Source organism: Eleutherodactylus coqui, chromosome 1 (genome assembly GCF_035609145.1).
Source record: "Eleutherodactylus coqui strain aEleCoq1 chromosome 1, aEleCoq1.hap1, whole genome shotgun sequence".
In the NCBI taxonomy this organism is placed as follows: domain Eukaryota; kingdom Metazoa; phylum Chordata; class Amphibia; order Anura; family Eleutherodactylidae; genus Eleutherodactylus; species Eleutherodactylus coqui.
In genome coordinates, this window is record NC_089837.1 from 63526301 (window position 1) to 63539921 (window position 13621).

Below are 13621 nucleotides of genomic sequence, written 5' to 3' on the forward strand. Positions count from 1 at the left end.
CTGCGCATTCCGATCTGCTAACACACTCAGACTAAACACCCCTCTAATACGAACCTCTCATGCTCACCTCCAGGATTTCTCCAGAGCAGCACCGATCCTCTGGAAAGCTCTACCCCAAAACATCCGGCCAATTCCGGACGCACAGAACTTCAGATGTGCCTTAAAGATGCACCTCTTCAAAGTAGCATACCAAACTTCCTGATCTAGTCCCCCACACCCAATGGCATAGCTGCCCATCCCTATCCCTTTCCATTTTTGCCTATCATGTACCCTTCCTGCCCCACACCTCCTGTACTACCCCTACCCAGTTTGAATCCTAAAAACTGTATATCACATGTTAACCTTGCATTGCTGTGTTCCCCCTTGCTCCACCGCCTGGCTTGTACCTTCTGCATCACCTCCACCGCCTTTGTTTCCAAATAATTGAATACCACATGTAATTTCTGTAAATTTCGTATTGTTTGTGTTCCCGATGTGACTCGAAAGCGCCGCGGAATAAGTTGGTGCTATACAAAGAAAGATTATTATTAAGATTGTTATTTCAGGTCTGCGGCGTATATTTTTGCTAATACGCCACCGCCGTCAGTGTGAATGGGCGAGAAAACACTAATTTTGGCCGTGACTTGATCGAGGCCTTTTCCCTTTCACGTGTTTTTTGCCCGCGATGCGGCCAGCGTGAGAATGTGACGCTCGTCTGAGTAAGGCTTTACCCGTTGGTTCTTGTAAGTACGTTAGAATTATGAAAAGCCAGACCCCTTCCGTCAGATTGAGGGCGGCTTCAAACGAACATATTTTCTTAAATTTGGTGTATTGAAAGCAAGAGAAATGTGCAACTCTAAGTATCTGGTCAACTTTGACAATAGCCAAACTGTGATGTGTAGACAACTGGGTCAGAGAATCTCCAAACAGCAGGTCTTGTGGGATGTTACCGGTATGTAGTAGTTAGTACCTACCAAAAGTAGTCCAAGGAAAGACAATTGGTGAGCAAGGTCATGAGCGTCCAAGGTTTACTAATGAACAGCAGGGTTCGTGAGCATCACCTACGTAAGGAAGAGATAACACCAGGATGCACTATGGGAAGAAGACAAGCTAGTGAAGGCAGTGGGCAATGTTCTTCTGCTGGAGAACCTTGGGACCTAGCATTTATGTGGATGTAGAATCTTGCCATGGTGGTGGTTGGGATAAGTCCACAGCCACCAGGGAGGCCATAGCTAGGGGAGTTACCGGCAACACAATAACTGGGACTATATCTGTTTGGCAGGGAGTAGTAGCCTTTCTGGGTGGTCATGGTCACCTTTTCGGCTGTAGCTGGGAAGTGACGCTCTCCACTCATATCTGATGCTTGTAAAAGAATAGTAACAGGGCCGGGCCAGCCGTATGGTAGACCAAAAAACACACAAAAGGTGATATTAACAATAAGCTGAAGCGCTGCCATAGTGGTAGTCCCAACAATATCTTTGGGACGGTGAGGTTATTGAACAGTTCCAGGTATAGGCCTATCCGGCCGCATAGTAACAATTGCGTTGTCTGCAGATAATTTACTTCACAGTACTCACGGTCCTCATAAGCTGAAAGTTTTTCTGCAATTAAGCGTAATCGCACAGTCCACAACAGGAGTACAAGCAGATGTCCAGGTGCCAGAGACCGGCTGTTCAAGAGAGGAGCTGAGATGCAGAAATAAAGCAGTGTTTGCCCGTAGGGCTGATGGCTCCGGTGTCCCGTAGGGCCAAGCCGCACAAGCAGAACCCGGGTCTGTGTCCTCACATGCTTCTTGTCTCCTGCTGGCCTGATACCCACCAAATGACTCAGGAACAGATGGAAGGTGTCCCTCCAGTCCTCCACAGACTGGTATTCTTAAAGGAGTACTAACCATTTAAGTAAGGCTGCTTTCACACCTCCATTAGGGTCAGTTCAGAGTTTCTGTCTCTGCTGCGTTTTTGGAGGTGGCACAGTTTTTGGTAGCCTGATCACAGCTGCTGCAGCGAAACTCATAGGCCACTACATAATTCTAATCCGGCAGGTCGGGGAATGGCCATCATCTTTCTGTACTGCCCTGAGTGTCTGTAACTAGGGATGCGTCAGGCCGTGAGCCCAAACCGTGGTCTGCGGGCACTGCGTAATTACCCTGACAACTGGCAGGTCTACAGGCCCACACTGCAAGTATTACCATCACCTCCTGTAGAGCACGGCCATGGCGATTTTGATGCCTACTGAGTTGGAGACAGGAGTTGCTCTGACTTCGGCCCGGAAGAGGACCACCTCTTCATGTGCTCAAGCTTCAGGCCACCATTCAGACATTCTGTTGTGCAGACGCAGCAGTCTCCAGTCTCTGTCTGCACATGCTTTCTCTACACTTATGGCATTGGCTAGACCGAGTGCTAGTGTTCCAGGGTCAATAGACAGCCAGGATCGACATAGCAATGGCTCGCGAACCACAGGTGGTGGACCCCTGACCCCTGACCCCTGATTTAGTCTTTGGAAGCCCCATAGGAAAGAAACGCCCTAGGCAAGAGCCCAGTTTGTCACCCACTATTAGTAAGTGACATTCGTAAAGGTGTTGTACACTTTTTATTGTTGATGATACCGGTCATCCATGCATAAAAAATTATCGTTAGCCATATTGATTCATATAAATGGTCATTCCCCAACTTTTCTTATTAAACAGCATTGCTAATCAAAAGTGATAACGGGGCCCTGCTTCTGCTGGTTTGTTCCGACCTTGGTGCCCCCTTCCTATTTTTGGGGAGAGATGAACCTTTCCCTCTCATTCGTTTGCTAATATTGCTTTGACTACAGACGAGGAGCCATGTACAGGATAGGATAGGCGGACCCTACAGATGGGGCCCATAACCTTTTTCTTTTATGCTATTGACGTCCTTCGTACGGCAGCTGTTTACTCCTTCTGGAATATGTTGACTCTTTATAAATAACGGATCTGTTTAGTACAAAGCGTCCCTTCAAGTTGGAGGACCGTGCGGGATGCAAACGGTTAAACAGCATTACTAAGCCTTAAGTCTATATTACTAATCAAGGTCTGCCCAGTCTATTTCTTAACTCGCTTCGTACCCCCCCTTGCTCTGTCTTCTCGCTGTGACTCAGGCGGGAGGGTAAATATCGTCGTTTATTTTGAGCGGCGGCCTTGTCTTTCCCGTTGGGGTGTTTTTCGCATGGCTTTGGATGACCGCTGTTCCTGTCCTGTGGGCACAGGTGCAGAGGTTTTTGGGCTCGAGCATCTGTTCAGTCAAGACTTACCAGAATAAACATGGAGGCGTCGGGGGTTTTATTAAAATAAATGGAATGTTTACACGGGGTTTGTCTGAGTCAGGCAGACACTTCTTCCAATCCTTCACACATGCGAGGATGCCAGCGAGGCTGCAGGTGTAGCGGGGCGCTGCCAGACCATGAGGGTTGGGCACCGGAGCCAAGCTAAACAGAATGTCTGCACGGTAGTTGCTCCCGCTCTGATCTTGCTGGTCCATCTTTTTTTTATGCCATAGGAATAACATTTCTGCCAGAGGTTTAGACTCGGGCGGCCGCTGACAGCTGCTCCATCTACCGCTCTTCTTACAGCTATGGCGTGCATGGCGGGTCTACGTAAAATCACAAGACAAATCGCCGAGGGGGCAACTTTATGAACTTCGTCTTCGGACTTGTTATACAGTTCTCCCCTGTGATATATGGGCTACTGGCATTGTGCTCATGTAGCGCCGCTCGGACTTGTGACCAAAGGGTCTCGGCTGTCAGAGCCCAGTAGTCACGCAGTATGATGTCACACATGGTGATGATGCGTCACTTGCGGCCATGACTAGGCTGTCCACCTCACTCTTCAGTTGTCTCGTCACGGAGTAACCCCTTCCAAAATTAGATTTTTCATTATTTTTATTTCCGTTTTTCCGTTCCTGTCTTCCATTTTTCCGACTTGCTGTTTGCAGGACGTGTTGTATTTTTTTTTAATGGCGTCATTTAAAGGGGTTTTCCATCTTCAGGATAATCAATAGTTGATCGGCTGGGGTCCGCCCTGGCCCATTAACTAATTGGGTGCCTGTTCTCGGCACTGTAATATACAGGGGTCGGAACGGAAGCTGCTGCACTACAGACGGCTTTTTTTAATCGCGCGCCTAAGCGCAACGTTTTTGTCGGTGGGTTGGTCTATTTAATCGCACTTTTCCTGCCGGCAAACAAACGCACCGATTAAAATGGCGGATTAGTTCTGGATGGGCTCTTTTTTCAGCGCAATTGCGCAGCTTTTTTACGTATCCGCTTGCGAGCACAAAGATGTCTGTTTGATTTCGGTCTTATCGCCCTTTTACATGGGCCGACAGTTGGGTAAATGACTGCACATGCGCTGACGTCACCGCTAAGGTCGTTAGAGCTTGTGCAGAGCGTTTACACTGACACCGCTGGATCGCGGGCTTCTCGCTTAGCGCTGCACCCTCTACGTGAAGCGCTGAGCGTTTACACGGAACGAGCCGCGATCCAGCGATGGTTTGTGAGCTGACTGGAAAGTCAGCGATTAGAACGTGTGATTAAAAAGCAAACGATTTTCGTGCGTTTACCGTGCACGATTATTGCTCAAATTCGTTCATTTTGACAGATTTTGCGCGATAATCGTCCCATGTAAATGGACCATTAGTTCCTGCACCCTAATTGTTCTCTGCCTCATCTGCCTATCTCGCCTCAGAAGCCCCTTCTGTCTAGGTCATCCACACAAATGTCCCTCCGCCCTGACATCAGTTCGCCATCTCCTGTCTCTATAACATTTGACGGGAGTCATTTTAGCGGTAACTCCCTCTGACAGAAGCTTTTGTATGAGCGAATCTACTATTACCTCAGAAACCAGGAAGCCTTCAGCTCCCTTTACATCATACTGTAGTCGTGGCCGAGTGGTTAAGGCGATGGACTAGAAATCCATTGGGGTCTCCCCGCGCAGGTTCGAATCCTGCCGACTACGGAATCTTTTTATTTTCCATTTTTTTGATTGAATGTCCCATAAATAACACGCAGATCCCCCTGTCGCCCTCCCGCCCCTTTAGTCTCCTGCAAACACCTCAAACCACCATCTTTTAAAAAGATATTTATTTTTAAATCCCTTAGTATTTACTACAGCTGTGAGAGGAGAACATGTGGGACGTGCGCTGCTCAGCTGGCCGCTGCCCTATGCCTTATCCTGTCCCGTGATTGGGACACCACAGAGCCGCCGCCTCTTCCCGCCATGGCCACTCCGGTGCTCACGTCCAGGTCAGTTGCAGACTGTTAACTATTGCAGCGCCAGGAATAAGCGGGGCATGGCGACTGTTGCCGCCGAGTTGTCGCTAGTTTGAGGGGTTCCTGGGTGGAGGCGTCACCCTGAAATAGTACTTCTTTTCCTCACATACTTGTGTAGCATCTTGTTTATCAGGGGCCTGTTCTAGAAAGCACAGACAAGTCGCCCGAAGCAGCCAATCACTTCCGTTCTTTCATTGCGTAGACCTAAGTAAACAAATGAAAGCTGAGATCTGATTGGTTACTATGGGCAACCCTTCAGCCTTAGTGTAAGCACTGTTCATACAGAAATCCCTATAGCAACCAATCAGATCCCTTCTTTCATTCCATACATACAAAAGGAAGCTGAGATCTGATTGGTTGTTATGGGCAACCCTGCTACCTTAGCACTGTTCATACAGGAGTCCCCATAGCAACCAATCAGAACCTTTCTTTCATTGTGTAGACTTAACTATACAAATGAAAGCTGAGATCTGATTGGTTGCTATGGGCATCTCCTCTGCATTGCATGCACTGGTTATACAGGGTGGGCCATGGAAAAGTAGCCCAGCACCAGACTGCGCGTAATCCGCTCACGCAAATAGAATGCAGTATGTTCTTTTTTACAGCAGAATCCGCGACATAGAGCCCATTGTTCCCTATGGTCGCGGGTATACTTGTAGACCTTACATTATGGGCTGCCGGTACCCGCGTCATCGCTAAGCAACAGCACGGAAAATCTAAACAAAAAGAGGTGTACTGCGCATGACCGCCTGTGTGAGTACATGGTCCTACGCAGTACATTACGCAGTCGTACACAGGGCCACGGCCGGGCTCACAGATGGAATTCGCTGCGGGCCTCCACAACTGGACTCCGCATACGGCCGTGTGAGCCCGTCCTTAAAAACAGTCTAAAGGTACCTTTACATGGGGCGATTACCGCCGAATAATCGCTGGACATAGCAGATTTTGGCGATATTTATCCCATGTCCACAAGGCCACCGACTGCACATTCAGCAGAAAATCTCTCCCTCGTCGGAGTCGTTTTTTTTTTTGGCTACATACCAAGCGACTATTGTCCTGTGTGAATACGAGTAATATCATAAATCCGCTCCGCCTCCATTCGCTGAACGATTAGCGCTCCTGCGTGAAAGCGTAGCAGCGATAGTCGCTAGAACAGCTGTCCGGCGCTTCCCACAGGCGTCCCCTGTAAATCCACACCAAAATCCGCATCAAGACCGCGTCAAAAACTGCAAACGTGCGCACCATTGGTGGAGATTTTGACATGTTTTTTGACACGGATCGGCAGTAGCTTTGACCCTTTCACGGTGAAATCTGCTGCAGACCCGCATTAAAATATGCGGCAAAATCTGCAGTTTTGGTGTTGATTTTCTACTGTGGAAAATCCGCACCATTTCCGCTGGGGCTGAACTTGCCCTATGAGAAATTCTGTCTTTGTTGCCCGTAGCAACCATTCACAGCGCAGGTTCCATTTCACCACAGCGGTATAAAAAATGAAAGCTGCGCTGTGATTGGTTGCTATGGGAAACAAAGACTGATATTTTTTTTTCCCGACAGGTTGGTGTTGCGCTACTTTTCTGTTGCCGACCCTGTTGATGATTCGCCGTAGCAGCCAATCGTGTAGCAGCTTTCATTTCCAGCCTTCCTACAATCTGATTGGTTGCTATGGGCAACTGTTCCAGTATACAGGCACTACAGTATATGTAACTTTGCGTATATACGGTCGCACATAGCGCAATTTCCGCTGCAGAAATTCGATGCCAAAATCCACATCGAATTCAGGGCAAAAACCGCATAAAATTCCACACTTTTGGTACAGAGTGTTAAAAGGGTGAAATCTGCTTTGTGTGAACGCGGGCATATGGACACTTGGGCATGCCCCACAATGCTGCCAGCCTAATGGGTTTGAACACCTAAAGGTGTTTTCATACATTGCGGCCATATTTTTTTCAGTAATTTTCCCTAAATTGGGGCCATTTGTTGTGGTTACTGTTGAACACCGTAATATGTGTTCGCAAACACCGATAAAAATCGTGGTAAAGCGTCGCAATCAATATCCCAGCGTTTTAGCGGCGCCGTGTGTGAAACTGGCACTAGGGCTCCTCCAGGCAAGAATTTTTCACGTCTGTGCGCCGTCCATGTATCCACTGACCTTCACGTGGACTGCGCCAGGGCTGACATTAGTCAACAGGGCTATTCATATGAATGGGGTCATGCGCATTAGTGATGTTTTTCCACATCGCACCGTGTTGCGATGCGGAAAATAAAATCGTGGCATTTCCTATGTTTGGGCATGCCATTGCATCGCCCATTGTTTCCAAGACAATGGGAAACACTCTGCTATCAACCGCGACGCTGGATCGCTACTTCACCAAAGCAATGCAAGGCGGTTTTGATGCAAAAACGCCGCACATCCGCGGCGAAATTGCATATTTTGGCAAGCGCAATATTGAGTTTCAACTAGAGATGAGCGAGTATAATCGCTAAAGGCAATTGCTCTAGCGAGCATTGCCCTTAGCGACTACCTGCCCGCTCGAGACGAAAGGTTCGGGTGGCGGCGCAGGGGAGCGGTGAGTAGCGGCAGTCAGCAGGAGGGAGCGGGGGGGGGGGGGGGGAGGGAGAGAGAGATCTCCCCTCTGTTCTGCCCCGCTCTCCCCCGCAGCTCCCTGCCCGCCGCCGGCACCTGAACCTTTGGTCTCGAGCGGACAGGTACTCGCTAAGGGCAATACTCGCTCATCTCTAGTTTCAACGCCCTTGGCTAATTTCACACAGGCCAGCATGAAATCAGGCCAATATCGCGCTCGAGAACGTGCTGAAGACCCATTCCTGTTTTACCATACCCCTAGGCACAAATCCAGCTCCATAAGGCTGGGGTCACACGGGATGGATTTCCAGCGGAATTGACCACACCGAAAAACCGTGAGAATATAGCCGGAAAAGTGCAGCTGCGGGTTTTGAAGCGGCTTCGCCACTTGCATATCCATTGCGGCCATCTCTCCCCATAGAAAGAAGAGACGCCGTTGCGGAAAAAAAAAAATTGACGTTCTGCGTCGTTGTTTTCCGCACCACATGACAGTTTCTGCACGGCTTGGCCGCAGCGTGTGGACGAGATTTTTGCAAAATCTCGTCCTCTTTGCTGGCCAATCCTAGGATTAGGAACCGCTTGTGGAATTGCCGTGCGGACAATTCACACGGAAATTCCGCAGCATATCCGTCCCATGTGAAACAAGCCTAAGAACATGGTGGGATGAGTTTGGTGTGAAGGAGCTTGAATGTCTACACAGAGCCCTGACCATAATTGTAGATCAGCGGGGGTCTACTGCTTGGATCCCCGTTAGCGGTCAACCATTGATGACCTGTCCTGAGACTAGGTCATCCATAGTAAAAGTCCAGGAGAACTTTTTAAACTTTTGAGATCATTTGGAGGAGTCGGATTTTTTATGATTCTAGGATTCTTTTCATCAAACATGAGTATTTGACCTCACAAATGTACTTCTGGCTGACACGTACAAATTGCCGCCCACACACTCCGAAATCTTGTGGAAATTCTTTCCAGAAGAGTGGACACTGTTTTGTCCACAAAAGGGGGCATTATTTGAAATTGACCTTTTTTGATTTTCAAATGGGATATCCAGCAATACCATTTACCGTGTTTCCCCGAAAATAAGACCGTGTCTTATATTAATTTTTGTTCAAAAAGGTTTAACTTTTTTACATGTATAGCTGCCTGGACACTATTTAAATTGACTTTTTAAATTAACTGTTAGCAGGACTTAATTTTGGAGTAGGGCTTATATTTCAAGCATCCTCAAAAAGCCTGAAAAATCATTTTGCATTCTCAAAAATTCTGGAAAATCATGCTATGTCTTATTTTCAGGGTGTGTCTTACTTTCAGGGAAACAGGGTAGATGGTCAGGAGTCCACACCCATTGGAGCCTCTGACGCATAGTCAGCACTAAATCTAAGCTATCTTGTCCGGAATTCCGAAAGCTTGACATGCCACAATAGAGTCAGCAGGGTCTGTTGGGCCCGTTTTTCTCTTTCGTAGGACGGATCCGTTCTTGGCCGGCATGCACTCTTCTCTTCTCATGACAGAGTAGGAAAACAAAATGCCTAAAAGCAAATGAACTCTGCCCAAGTCATGTGGTCCGTCTGGCACTATTGGTATACCGCTTGTCCGACGCAGCGCCATGGTTTCTTAGGCTAGATTCACACGGATGTATTTGCCCGCACAATAAGCAGAGGCTAGAAAAGCGTGTGTGCGCAGATGTGCATACGTAAAGCCAGCGTAGATCTGCAGAAGAAGTCAGTGGTTACCATTTTCTGTCTTTGTTTGGAAGTGAAAGGGTTAAAGGAAAATTATGGACATTGCTCTGGTGATATGGGGCGAAACACACTTGGTCCGGTAAGGAGGGAATTGCCACAAAATCCTGGTCCCGCTGGTCGCTCGGCAGGGGAGGCATCATTGCCGTGGCTGTCTAGTCTCCTATGCACGGTCTGCGGTACTTTGCACAATCCGGTGTCCTGTGCTAACCTTTACTTGGTGCTGATCCAGTGCCGGCCCCGCTACAAAGTATCTTCTGTCATCACGTTCTAATGCCCGGAGGTCTGCCTAATGATTGGCGTTACAGGAGATTGCCAGTGTGGGAGGAAATGGGGCCAAATCATACGGAATATTGTTGTTTAAGACGAAAAATCAAATTACTGCATGAATTTCATATTCTCCGGTTTTGGTGCACAGATTCCAAGCATTGGTTATATTTCACATTCTTGTCCAAATGTCCAGTTGTTCTAACTTACAAAATTTTGTTTTTGTTCTTTCAAGTGTGCATAGAAAGCCTTCTGGGTAATCTGTAAGGAGAGGGGTGGACCATGAATGTGCATCTGGAGGTAGCAGCTATACGGTCTCTAACCTATAGGAGCGATTCGCAATGCTTTGCACTGGTCAGATTGCACTTAAAGGGTTGTTCCATTAATATAAGGGAGCCCTTGCGATACGTAGTTAGCATATCCAGAGTGACATAAATGTATGCAGGTTCATGCTGATATGGCTGCAATGCAAAAGCAAACAATCACAAAGTGTAGACAAATGGTGGAAAAACCGTAGGAGGAAAAAATGGACGCAAGGAATGATGAGAGTAGTAGGCTGGAGATTCTTATAGAAGTGAAGGGAGAGGGTCCCTATGTGTGGTAGGGGCAGCCCACCCCAAGTCCGGTTATACCCAACTGGGTCAACGTTTAGACCACACACCCCTCCTAAAGACATACCATCAGCAGTCAGACGTACATCCCCAGCAAGTGCTGAGGAAGAGGTCTACGAACCTCGAAACGTGTATACATGCTGATTCAATGAATAAACAGAGGAATTCGGCAAATAACCAACTCATGTAATGTTATTACACCTGTAGGTCGTGACATATATCAATTTTTTTCTTTTTTTCTGGAGCATGAATTCTTCCAAAATGAACGTGCACCCCTTGCCATCTGTCCAAAGCTGTTTTTAGGGCTCCTTCACACAGACGAATTTGCACGTGCCATTTTCAGCCATGCAAAAAAAGATAGAACATTCTCTATCTCTGCATATTTGCGAACCAAAGGTCACCTTATAAGTCAATAGGGGTGCGTTAACGCGTGCGCAATACCAAAGAAGATGCGTGAAACACGGCGCAATTCCGTGGAAGAAGAATATATTTGAAACTAATTAGCCATTTCAATCGGTGTTTGTTTGCCGTGCGCAAATGAGCATGCCCTGCTCGCAGAAAAAGTGCGGTAAAATACAGCGACGCGCGCAAAAAGCTTTGCAATTGCGCTTATATCTGTGTGAAGCCGCCCTTAATTAATATATAGTATAGCCAGATCCTACCTGCCTGAGTTCATTTTGTAGGCCAAGTCTTAAAGCGGTTGAGCCAAGATTGACCTGATCACTAAAGGGTAGGTAATAAAAGTATGACCGGCAGGGGTCCTACCGATTCCGAGAATGGGGGTCCTGAGTCCACCTCTTCAGTCACTGTGAGCTCGCTGCACACCCCACAGTGATGTCAGATTGAATAGAGTGGCGGTCACACATGCACAGCACCGCTTCATTCGTTTCAATAGGGCTAATCGAAATAGCTCAGTATAAGCGCTTGGCCATCCACCAGTGCCATTGAAAATGAATGAAGCAGTGCCGTACGTGCGCAACCGCTGCTCCATTCAGTCTCCTCCTCAGTGCGGGGCGTCCAGTGAGCCTACAGTGAGGAGGATAGGCAAAAACCAGACCCTCCCGTTCTCAGGTTCGGTGGGGTCTCACCACTGAGATTCCCATCGATCAGACTTTTATCACCTATTTTGTGGATAGGTGATAAAAGTCAATCTTGGTATGATCCCTTTAAGAGATGTAAGCATGTTTAGACTGAGCAATGACCTATCTGAAGAGGTCGCCTCGTCCCTGGCAGATGGCCGTAAGCTGATTGAAATATGGCGAAGAAACTCAAATTTGCAGTAAAAAAAAAATTCCAATATACATAAGCCCTAAATACATTGTGGTCACTTGACTTATGACTTTCTCCAGGCAGGTTCAGAATGCGCACACGGGAATGGATATGTGGGTCCCAGAATACCAGGAGATCCGTGGGAAGATGATGACCGGACACGTAGAATATCAGATGGTGGTCGTCACCTCTCTACCTGCTTTCAAAACCGTCAGACACAAGCCTGAGGACGTGGTGCAGTTTGTAGTAAGTACAAATCGGTGATCATTACTCACTAACTCGTGTCCTACAATAGTACTACACTATCCTGCCAAACGTAATTGGACAGCCGAGGAAGAATCCGAAGTAGTAGTTATTTCCATTCTTTTAGCTTACTGGGGCTCCTTTTGGTCCTAATGACATTGGATACTCTCTGGGGCATACTTTCTACTAACGTCTGATACACTTCAGCTGGTGTTTCCCTCCATTCATCCTGCAAACGTCTGACAAGTTCTCTTAAAGAAGATATCCAGACCTAACATTCCAGTTCATCCCCAGAGATGTTCAGTGGGGTTCAGGTCGGACTCTGCACAGGTCAGTCCAATTGTGAAACATCCATATTCTCAAGCAAACATAAACAGCATTGGATTTGTGACGAGGCGCGTTGTCTTGTTGTAAGTATGGCTGACCATTCCCAGAGTATTATACACATTGTCAGCAGCACATTATTGTCTAGAGTGTCAAGGTACACCTCCATGTTCATGGTTCTACAACCAACGGACTGAGACCGTGCCACATAACACCTCCCCAAACCATAACGGAACCTCCGCCGTAGTTGACCACTTAAAGGGGTTGTCTCGCGAAAGCAAGTGGGGTTAAGTACTTCTGTATGGCCATATTAATGCACTTTGTAATATACATCGTGCATTAATTATGAGCCATACAGAAGTTATTCACTTACCTGCTCCGTTGCTGGCGTCCCCGTCTCCATGGCTCCGTCTAATTTCGGTGTCTTCTTGCTTTTTTAGACGCGCTTGCGCAGATGGGTCTTCTCCCTTCGGCTCGGCTTGGCACCATCGGCGTTTTGGCTCCGCCCCTTGTACGCATCATCACGTAGCTCCGCCCCGTCACATGTGCCGATTCCAGCCTCCTGATTGGCATGTCCCCTTTAACTCCTTCCCGCTCCTGGACGTACCTGGTACGTCATGGCAGCCTGGTACTTCCCGCAACATGACGTACCTGGTACGTCCTGGAGATAGCACGGGATCACATGTGATCCCGCGCTATCCCGCAGCGGGAGCCGGCTGTCAGTCACAGCCGGCGTCCCGCTCCAACAGCGGGGGGACATCGGAGATGCGCCCGCCGCTGTTAACCCCTTCCCTGCCGCGATCTAAGTAGATCGCGGCAGGGAAAGAGTTCACAGAGGGATCACGATCCCTGTGTGTCTCCGGCCGGAACTCGCGATGTTATCGCGAGAGCCCGGCCTGTCACCATGGCAACAGGACGCCAGACACTGGCGTCCTGTATTGCCTGTGCCTATAATCGCTGTACAAGCGATAAGGCATGGCAGAGCAGTAGCTCTGCCATGCCTTATGACAGCGATCATAGGCACAGTGATGTAAGTCCCTCAGAGGGACTCAAATAGTATAAAAAAAAAGAAAAGAAAAGTGTAAAAAAAAGAAAAATGTAAAAAAAAAAATGTAAAAAAACCCCTTTTTTATGCTTTTTCTAATATTAGCATAAAAAAAGGGAAAAAAAACTAAAACCCCACATATTGGGTATTGACGCGTCCGTAACGACGTGTACAAAAAGTTGAACACGCTTTTTATTTTGTACGACAAAAAGCGTAAAAAAAAACGCTAAAAAACAGAGGCAAAATGCTAATTTTTAGCATTTTGCCTCACAAAAAA

General features: G+C 47.7%; 1 protein-coding gene and 1 non-coding gene across 2 annotated transcripts in view; both read left to right on the plus strand.

Moving 5' to 3' along the window:
• Nucleotides 1–4869: 4869 nt before the first annotated feature.
• Nucleotides 4870–4951, plus strand: TRNAS-AGA (transfer RNA serine (anticodon AGA)). The gene has a single exon. It is a non-coding gene; the product is annotated as a tRNA-Ser (tRNA).
• Nucleotides 4952–5120: 169 nt separating this feature from the next.
• HS1BP3 (HCLS1 binding protein 3) overlaps nucleotides 5121–13621 on the plus strand; it is a 102495-nt gene continuing 93994 nt past the window's right edge. The window contains exons 1-2 of the mRNA XM_066596824.1: nucleotides 5121–5238; nucleotides 11813–11978. Coding sequence (XP_066452921.1) covers nucleotides 5213–5238; nucleotides 11813–11978 — 192 coding nt within the window. The 5' untranslated portion in view covers nucleotides 5121–5212. The remainder of the gene's footprint in view (nucleotides 5239–11812; nucleotides 11979–13621) is intronic.